The sequence below is a fragment of the Amia ocellicauda genome, chromosome 7 (assembly GCF_036373705.1).
Source record: "Amia ocellicauda isolate fAmiCal2 chromosome 7, fAmiCal2.hap1, whole genome shotgun sequence".
NCBI lineage: Eukaryota > Metazoa > Chordata > Actinopteri > Amiiformes > Amiidae > Amia > Amia ocellicauda.
Genome location: NC_089856.1, coordinates 2,256,249 through 2,266,391, shown reverse-complemented (window position 1 = coordinate 2,266,391; position 10,143 = coordinate 2,256,249). Strand labels below are relative to the sequence as shown.

The following is a 10,143-nucleotide window of genomic DNA, read 5'->3' as shown; positions in this document are numbered from 1 at the left end:
TGGGTTTACAGCTGTAATTATGCAATTGTTTCCTTGCCAAGTTACATAATGCTTAAAAAATGCAGTACATTTTTATTTATGATCAGGGAATCAAGATTGTAAAACTGGAACCTTAATCTCTTGGTAGCTGCCCTGCATGTCCCCGTGAAGGCCCTTGAACAGTGGTTAAGCTATAGATCACATGACAGAAAAACATTTTAACAATAACAATCCTGAGACAAACACATGGGATATAATTAATGTTTTGCGCTTCATAGTGGAGTCTGCAGCGCTGCAGTGACAGGCTGCGCAGGACAGCAGTCTGCAGGGCGCGGCGTTGTGTGCAGGGCTGTCTGCGCAGAACTGCTCACTGTCCAACACATCCAGGGTCATCGCCGTGTCATGACTTGAACTGGCAGCCGTGACGGCCGCTCCTGGTCCATTGATCCTGGATGCCGGTGAGGACAGCATAACGATCCTTTGACCACACATTTCATTCAGTTAAGGTCTTAATCAAGAGCTCAGCGGGAACAAAAGCCACGAGAGGCCCGAGTGTTGGAGAAATGCTGCTCTGTTCACAAACTAATACCCGTCCGAACAACAAAACATTACAATCATGATCAAACTCCTAGATCTCACAGTGCATTGCAGAAACTCCCTGTGAAAGTCTTGGTCTCTCAGGACTGTCACGTCTCATCCTCCTGGTTAATGTACAATTACTGAACACAGAGCTTTCAGGACATGTTTTCTGTCGTTTCCATTAAGGGACAGGATATGCAAAACTTCCCCACTGCCTGGTTGCTTAATCAGACGGTTTCTGGGAATTATTTGAGGTTTTTTCCATTGTAAAAACTGATGTTATTTTAATAAAAAAGCTTTACAGTATTTTAGCCGAGTCGTTTTCAAATGTCAACACAGTTAACAGTGGAATTACAGAAATATCACCTTTCACTTTGAGTTTGACATACAAGCCGTGTAACGCTGAGGCCGCGCCCTTACTGACCAGGCTGTGTGTGCTTTTCTGCCGGTAATAAATACTACGGTGAAGGGACAGTTCAAGTGTTTATGGTCCATCGGCCACCGTTGCTGAGGTGCGTTCTGGGGGATCCTTCAAGACCTGTCTGGCTGAGTTTGTTCGATTATTATTAAAACGAACTCCACTGTGTCAGCACCACGGCCAGCCAAAGCAAACGCCTGCTGTACAAAGGAGCGAGTGCTGTGGGCACAACAACAGCGCTGTGCACACTTATGACCGGTGAGCTTGGCTCAGGGGAGCTGGCGCTGTATTCAGGTTTGTGATATTCGACTCACATAGGACTCCTTTCCTGCCCAGCCTGGACTGTTTTGTCACAGATCAGGGATTCACAACTCTGGACAAATCATTAGCTCATTTGAACCAAAGTAGCCCTTTTCCCCAGAGCTGAAACTGAGGGTGATTTAATGAGTCTTATAAGAAGGACTGGGATTGCATATCAGGAAGCTTTTGTCTCTCGTTTCTTTTTTTGAGGCATTTTCTTATTGCCGTAAAATAATGTTGTCAAACTACAATCAGTGGTTATCTGAGTCGCCCCGCAGGTGACAGTCCAAGAGTAAGGCAGGTCAGAGATTTACAGATTGACCGATATAAACAATGCTGGACACCGGGCGCACAGTCGGTTTTGTACTGGTGGGCTGCAGTCTGTTAAGCTGACCTCAATCAGGGCAGCTTTGGACCACTTGTATACGTCCGTCTCCACTGTCTTACAGTGGTGGTCAGCGACAGAGGCTGTAAAGACGGCCGGATTATGACTCTCCGGGACTAGGATTGTGCGCCCTGCTCCAGTCACGCCTGGTCACCCGTCTCTCTCTGACATAACAAAACATTGTGTAAAAATATATAAAAATCTTGTGTAGGATTACAGCAATTTCTGACACTTTACAACCCCCCCCCCCTTTTTTTTTTTTTTTTTTTACTTTGACAAAGTCTAGCAAAGTCTTGCATCTGCTGTAAATTCAAGAAACTTCCAGTCTGAGTTTTTAAAACATTCGAATCACCTCCGACATCCTGTTGGCAGGAGGTGCTCTTAGCTGTGGTTTAATAATTCTGTAGAAAGCTCATCAGTGAACATCAAATATAAATACATTTCTTGAAATGGTTATATGAAGATAAAAACATTAAAAGAATCTAAACTTCTGCCAAGATTATTTAATTTCCTTTGTTTTTGTAAAAAAAAGAAAGAAGGAACCCGATCCCCCACCCCCTCCCCTGGAGAAAAAGAGAAGGAGAATATCTGTTCTGGTGACAAACATGTTGCACAAGTTGAGGTCTGCTTTCTCTGTCACCCGTGTGAGAGCGGGTTCACGAGAACGGGTTCTCTATGGGTCTCTCACTGAGGGGCAGCGCGGCCCGTCACAGCACAGCCACACGGCAGCAGTTTGTCAGTAAAGGCCTGAGACAGAAGTCATGCTGGTCACCAAGGACATAGAAAGAGCCGGTGGGGGGTGGGGGGCAATTCCTGTCCCGGTGCGTCGGAGGGGTTGGGGTTTTCATGCCACCGTGGATCTCAATTGCTTCCCTGAAGTCAATATTAGACTCAAATCACCCTCTTTTGTATATCGAGGAGTGGAATTGCCTGCACCCCCTATGGAAAATGTTAAACCTCCTCCTCCCCCCTCCATCAAGTCTCCACCTCAATGTGGTTTGTTTTGCACAATTAATCTAATTGCAGAGGATCTGGAGTCTGAGTGACTGGTTATTTGTCTCTGGTTGTCTGGCACAAGATGCCAGCCGTGGACTTCAGCACCGGGGAGGAGGTTAGAGTGGGGAGAGTTGAGAAGGGAAAGAAATGCAGCGTGGAGATCAGGCAGACTAGGATATCTCCTGACAGTGTTTCAGTCAGAGGAAAAAAACAACAACAACTAACTAACAAACACACAAACACAGGAACAGACCTGGATACCAACATCAGCTATTTGAGCTAGGAAACCAACCACCACCCCCCACCTTCCAGTCTGACGCGCTCTCCAGGTCAAAGCCATGCATTTTCAGCCAGACACTCGTCACACAAAGCAGTTATCCATCATGCGCAGCAGAGAGGGGAAACGTCCGTCTTCTCTCGGGGCTTTAGATAATAGAGTTCTTACCCGCCCTGCTCTTTAGGATGACATAGCCAATGAGTAACAGAGCTGCCAGGGCAATTCCAGTCACAAGTATTGCCCAAAAGGTGGTCCTACTTCGACCTAGAAAATAAATAAAATCTATAATTAATATGGAGGCGGGGTTGAGGGGAGAGGATCTTCATTTTCTTTTTTTCTTTTTTAATCAGTAAGTCTCATTTTGCATTCCTCTGCTGGTCCCAGCACTTCCTCAAGTCTCCCCTCTTTCGGTAAACAAAGACACCAACTCCTATGAGTATTAGAGCAGATATAATTCCAACTATAATCCACCTCGTGATTCCGGGACCTAAATAAAAGGGAATATAAACTTGACTGTTAATCATCAGTGTCAGGTATTTATGTAGCCGACGCCTCCGCTCTCCCGTTCAGCTCCATGGAGTCGATATTATCAAATCAATTTTCACACCAGAGACTTATTCAGTAGTTTGACAAACCCCTACAGCAGCAGGTGGAAGACGGTAGAGCTGAAGTAATGGAGTTTATTTGCCCTGAACCCACTTGGCTGAGGGACTGACAGGCTGGGACTGAGGACAAGGTCATCGGGCCCCCCCACGAGGGATCCCTGGAGACTGGGGAGGCGGAGGGATGCAGATCCCTGATTGGTTGTGCTGTGGAGCACGGCTGCTGTGATTGGGGGTTGTCCTCCTGCCAAACTTCAGTTTAAAACTCCATGTAGTATGGCGATCAGGTGTGGTACTGAGTGGCATTTCCGTGCCCTGGAGCTCAGCTTAAGCATTAGAAAGTGTCCGTCTCAGTTGCATCCATTTGTCAGTGCAAGCAGTCTGTGTGACATCATCTGCCTCAGGGTGAGGCCCAACCTCCCCCCCAAAAACTCCCTGTATTCCCCACCCCCACCTCACTTCTCTCTGTCATTTCCCACCCCTCTCCACACACTCTGGAGTCGGGGTAAAAACAGGAGCGAGATTGGAGTTACACAAACACAACTAGAAGCGACGGACTGAGCTCGCTTCCTGCGTCACATTCCTACACGCAATCATCGATACAGTTGCTGTTAACGTGATATTGTCTAGTGGATCTGTGGAGGGGTCTGGGAAGGTGTTACCAGGTTCTACTTTACAAACCAGAGATGAATACTGTGGTGCAGAGGGGCAACCTGATAAGGAAGTATTGAGGCTTTGTGTAGTATTCTTATTGTTGGCTGTAAACACGATTTGAGAACTCGGAAAAGCAACACAAACGCACTGCTAGGGGCTCCCCAAAACTGCGTCCAGAAAAGCTGTGGAGGAAAGACAGGAGACTTGAACTTACCTTCCTCCAAGCTGACCACGAATGTCTTGGACACTGTGCCATAGCTGTTCGTAGCATTACACACATATTCTCCAGGGAAGACGGGAGACAGGTGCATCAGCACCCCCCCTTTCTTGAACTGGGATTGTTGGTCATTGGGAAGCCCGGGGGGGAATTTCCACTCGTATCTCGGGGCGGGGTTACCGCTGGCGCTGCAGGTCAGGTATTCGTCCTCCACACCATGTTTAACTAACACATGCTCAACATGCGGATCCTTTAAAACAGGCTTGTCTGGAAAAGAAAGGGTTAAGAAGTCTCGTTTATGAAAAGAAACCCAAGCACAGCACGAAACATTATTGTCCTCCTGCCTTCCAGCCCACGCTACGCAGGTAAAGACACGCATTTGTGTTGAAAATGTATTTTGACTGCATTGGTGATTTGTAGACTCCTTCAGATAAGACCCAGAAGATGGAAAAATCACTTCTGTGAGCTACAGTCAGACTAGCAGTTTGAATAACTATTTTGTGCAGTTTGTATTTCTGCACTTTTGGAACAGTGCTGAACGTTCATTGTGAAAACTAAGTCAACCTGGATACGGGCGTCTGCTATGAACCCAGTACTAGTAATAATGGACAGTTATTCAGTGTGGCTTCCCTTTAGTGGGGAGGGCCACGGACAGTGCGGCTCAGACCCCTTGGGGCTCTTTGTAGAATCAGTCCGATGGCAAGTGGTGAAGAAGGAAGTCTGTTAAGCTTGTTTTTATGGATTTGAAGAACTTTGTGTTTGCATGTTTTGGATGCACTGCATTATTATATTTTTTATTTTATCAGTCTTGTGTCGAGATACAGAGTTCCCTTCACACATTCAATTTCCCCTTGATCTGTCTTTCCTGAGGTTACAAGAGAGGAAAGACTGCTTTTCCTCTGCAGATCTCAAGGTAATCAGCACTTTTAATACTCAATCCCTACTTGGGAACGCAACAGCACTGCTCAGACAGCCCTCGCTTCGCTTTGATCAGGACGTCCTGAGATGCGATATGCAAAACTGTCAGAACTGCCTGTGCAGAAATCAAGCACCAATCTGCCCAACATGCATGGCGGTGGAACTCACACAGCACTGTGGTAACGAGGGGATCAGAGATCTTAGTAAGTTTTTGTGGTGGTCCTCCTGGTCCCAGTCTCAGCTCTGCCACACACATATACTGAGCTTTATTATCAGTGTGACTGAGTGTGATCAAGAAGGTAGGAGATACATCCACAGGTGTTCTCGTGGTGTCTTCAGAGAAGGTTTCATTGTAGAGTAACACCCCAAATCTATACCAGCTCACAGAGAGATACTGAACAGGGGCAACTCTGTGGACATCACACTGCAGCCGGTACGGTCTCCCCTCCTCCATTGCACCACTTGGACTATTGCTGATGGAGACACTGTCTGGATACTCTGTGGATGGAAAATCAAAGGATTACAATTGGAAGAAAACTAAAAATCCATAAAACCCTTAAAGAATTGGAAAATGAAAAGCATAAAAGAAACAAAAACTTCACACCTGCCATCTCCTTCATTCACTGGTGCTTCCAAAGTACAGCCCCATGTAAAAATATAAGGATACTTACTGTAGAGACTGATGTTGAGCTTTTTCAAACACTGCTTTGGCTCCGTATCAAAGTTTGCGTAGCATTTGGGCTCTACATTCCAGTCAGTCAGATTGCTGACGCTCCAGACGAGAGACTGGGGACCCGTCTGCATGTCTATGGATCCAACCGATGCCTCCCAGCCCATTCCTCTGGTTGTCCGTGTTACAGTGCAGTTGGCCGATACTGGATCTCCATATTTCACCACCACTCTCTCAGGGTTAATCTCAATGGGACAGTCTGCAGCAGCAGCTGAAAAACAACAACGACATCATCACTGAGGAACTAAACTGCAAGGGTTGCCCAAACATGTTCTGACTCTAGAAGTTAACATTAGTGTAAAATAACACCTGGCATGTTTGGTATCAAATGTAAGGTCATGCTTTGAGGGACTAAAACCTAGATCAACAATATAGAGAGTTAAGAACTCTAGGTAACATTTGTACCATTTTCACATTCCTCAAAACCATCACTCCTCCAATACACATCCTGCAGGAACCAAGGGAGAGGAATGGCAAAGACTGCTTCAGTTTGTATTTTCAATTTTATTACCCCAAACGTGACCAATCAGAAGTTTAGAGGGAAAGAGATTAGAATCTCTTTGTCTGAAAACAAAAGTTAAAATTGCATATGTTTTAATGTTTTAATTCATATCTTTGCAGCTGGTTTTCATTTCCATTTAGTAAAAAAATAATTACGAGAACAACTACACTCTCAAGGTCCTCCATATTGTCATCTGAAAAACCCGCCTATCTTTGGGCCTATGCACGGTTCTGTTCAGTGATCCGTTCAGTACGAATCTGGTTCTTTTTACTTTTTGATTTGTTCAGTTCTTCCGGGTGACAGAATGCACGTTAGCCGTAAATGCAGCAACACCAGGTAACTGTGTGTAGTATTTACTGAGTAAAGGTTTTGAAACTGGTGCTCGATGGGGTACATTTCAAGTCACGCTGATAAAGCTGAGCTCCCTGCGGCAGGGCAATGTGTCGGGTTATAAACTGGGCTGCGCACTGAAATCGTGAATGCGCAGTGGCTCCATACAGCCCTTAAATCTGAGCCACCATTCACGGTAATTTTCTAATATACCAGCTTTGTTTTTGGACAGTCTTTCCTTATATAAGAATTTACTTATGAACAGCTTTAAGCATTTCCTTCTTGAATCACTAGAACTTCACAGATCTGGCTGCTGTTTACAGTGGATTGGCACATTTCCTTGTAATGTACAGAAATCATCAATGGACTGTCAGATAAGCAGCACCGTTAACGTTTGGGTACCTTGCGGTATACCTGATTAATTCAAAATCATTTGTTCAGACTAGTGTGACAATCTGAGCTATAGCTCATCTGAGAGGGAAGCTCAGTTTGTCCGAGCAGCAGCGGCCTGATTATGGCTGCATGTCTCGCCCTGCTTTCTTGCCTTCGCCTAACGTTTCCGTTACCGGTACACCAACTCTCCCAGAAGTGACTGAAACCAGTGTGTGTGTCAGTCAGCCTATCAGCCCAGCAAAGCTGCAAGCGCAGCCCCAGATGAACAACTCAAATAGCAGAACCGTGTCTCCCGAGTCAGTGAACTGAAAGAACTGAAAGATTCGAAGTCCCCAGCTCTCTGGTGAACTGACAGAGAAAGACACAGATCTGCGCTGCTCGCTGCTGCACATGCGCAAGCATGAAACCCTGGTGATCCATTTCAACACAATATGTGCATGTAGTCATGCTTTCACAAAATGGATTGTTTTTATTTAAATAGACAATATTTACATTGAGTTGTCAAACCTGATTTGCTGGTTTAATAAATATATTTTAATGATAAAAGGAATGCCTATAAGTATTCTTTATACATCTCCCCCAAGAAATACCAGAGTACTATTTAACAGAGCAACATATATAAGACAAGTAATATAGGTTTTAAGATTTAATAAAATAATACAATTACTTAATAGCAACACTTTGATTTCAGTACGTATTTGGTTGTTAGTTTCAATTGATATGATTATATTTATTTATAATTAAATGGCTTAAAACAAATTGGAAATCTCGAAGCTGAATACCAACACAAAATTGGGCGCTCAGCCCTGGCAGGGTGGGCACTTGCTGCCCAGTCACAAGCCCGCTGCACTCAAACCCGGCTGTGTGTATGAGCAGCAGCATGAGGGGGTCAAACCAGCGACTCATAAAGAGAGGAGTCCGTTATTTCTGTTCACTTAACAGATCCGTTCAAAATGAACTGCCATCACTATCCACAGCGTGGGCTGCGTGCAGTGGGAAACACCCGACCGGTCAGGCCTCATCACTTTGAAACTCAGCTCAACCCGTCACAACCAAGCAAGGTCCTGAACTTTCTGTGTAAAACAAGGCCAGACTCCCACAGCAGCAATACGGCTCCGACGCACCAACGTCAGCACACAAAAATAACAGTGCAAAGGAAAATATGATCTATTGAGTAAGTTCATCTATTTTATTTAAGTCTACATCATTAAAAATTCCACCATTGTCTGCCAAACTTAAACCAAATTATTTGCACAGATTTGTCCATCATTGCTGTAATATTCACAAACACAGGAATGAGGTTAGTTGGCACAGACAGAAATAGCGCACTGGAGAAACTGGTGACTGTCATCCCATTGTCTGTCAAATATTAAACCTCAACTCTCTGCTACATCTCTCACTCTAATATTACTGTAAATTTCAGGAACACTTACTGTAGCATTCCCAGTTATGCCGCCCCAAAGTGGGCATGTAATTCACAACATAGGTGAATCTGCCATATTGTGCACTCCATGCATATTCCTCCATTGTCCATGGCAAACCACACTGGATTCCTATAACAGACTTCCCTCACTGGCATTTCCTAACTCTTGTGATTATTTACTGTAGCTTCATCCAGCTACGACACCCCAAAGTGGACACATGCACATTGAAATAGGTCAATGTGCCACATTATACTGTATAAACTGATTCCCCCATTATTATCTGTTGGTCTATATCAGTCAGGGAGGAGTATTCTACTGCTAACACTTGCTCTAGACAAGGGGGGAAATTAATTCAAATTATAGAGAATGACAGAATCTCTTATTCATTCAATGATATTTTGCTTTGGGTTATTGTTACAATGTTGCATTAAACTCACAGTACAGGAGCGAGGTCTACTGGAAGAGCTCAGTCTGATTTGTGGATTTGATGGGTTGACCACGGTGTTCAGTGTGATGAGAGCCTGACCTCAGTGGGTCAAGGAAACTGAGCACGCAGCTCAGCTCAGCCACATGGACAGTATGAAGGATCTGTACAGATGAAGCGATGTAAAATAGCACATGCACAGCAGAGACGCAGAACTGCACTGGGAACCGAGGTTAAAGATTCAGCAAAAAAATGAGGAAGCATTTTTAAAAGTAAATGGGAGTCATTTCTGCAACACAAACCACAGGTTGTAGCCAAATGTGTTTAGAGGACCTGTCCAGTGCAGTCAGGCCTGGGTTTATGGGGGTTGAGAGAATGCTACATTGCCCCCCCAATACTGTGTGCCTGGCTCCATAGGCATAGGGACCCCGGAGAAACTGAAAGCAAACCTGAGTACAGTGATGGCATAATATCAAGGTTATTCATATGAAACTACTGTTCCCTTCGTCTCTGACTGCTGCTCGTCTCTGAGCGCTGAAACGCGATGGCTTTGCAGGAGTGGCGCAGTGTCTCTCGCAGGCGCAAGTACACGGCAGCTGCAGATCTAAGGAGCACAAGCGATTCCACACATAGACATTGAAATGGGAATGCAGGGTCCCTTACCTGTGCGCAGCAGACACAGAGCCATGAAAGCGCAGTGTCTTGGCGCAGTCCAGTCCATGGCGGCGGCTGGGGGTCACCTGTGTGAGGGGTCTTCTGGGCTGTGTCTGTCACTGCAAATAGTAACTCCGAGGATCGCCTTGCTGAAGTGAAGTGTCCTAGGGTGTGTCTGAACGGCTGTGTCCTACCCCAGAAATAAAACACATGCCCTGTATATAAACCACTCCCCCGACCCTTCCCACAGAGCTGCTGTCCAGAGGACCGACGGGAACTGCAGTGAGTGTGTGTGTGTGTGTGTGTGAGTGTGTGAGTGTGTGTGTGTGTGAGTGTGTGAGTGTGTGTGTGTGTGAGTGTG

At 45.4% G+C, this 10,143-nt stretch overlaps 1 protein-coding gene across 1 annotated transcript; it reads right to left on the bottom strand.

The window, feature by feature from the left end:
• LOC136752502 (vascular cell adhesion protein 1) lies at positions 1-10,143 on the bottom strand. The gene is made up of 5 exons (XM_066707869.1): positions 9,792-10,143; positions 5,997-6,266; positions 5,494-5,823; positions 4,405-4,674; positions 1-3,198 (listed from the first exon to the last, which is right to left on the bottom strand). Exons 1-5 carry the CDS (start codon positions 9,847-9,849, stop codon positions 3,083-3,085), a joined length of 1,044 nt encoding a protein of 347 aa, XP_066563966.1. The 5' UTR covers positions 9,850-10,143; the 3' UTR covers positions 1-3,082.

What these genes read in the sequence shown, in the direction of transcription:
- LOC136752502 (XM_066707869.1), bottom strand. Translation starts at nt 9,849, where the DNA reads ATGGACTGGACTGCGCCAAGACACTGCGCTTTCATGGCTCTGTGTCTG. An exon ending in TCTGTGTCTGCTGCGCACAG is followed by an intron (nt 6,267 to 9,791) that starts GTAAGGGACCCT and finishes GTTGTTTTTCAG; the next exon opens with CTGCTGCTGCAGACTGTCCC. An exon ending in CGTGGTCAGCTTGGAGGAAG is followed by an intron (nt 3,199 to 4,404) that starts GTAAGTTCAAGT and finishes TTTATTTTCTAG; the next exon opens with GTCGAAGTAGGACCACCTTT.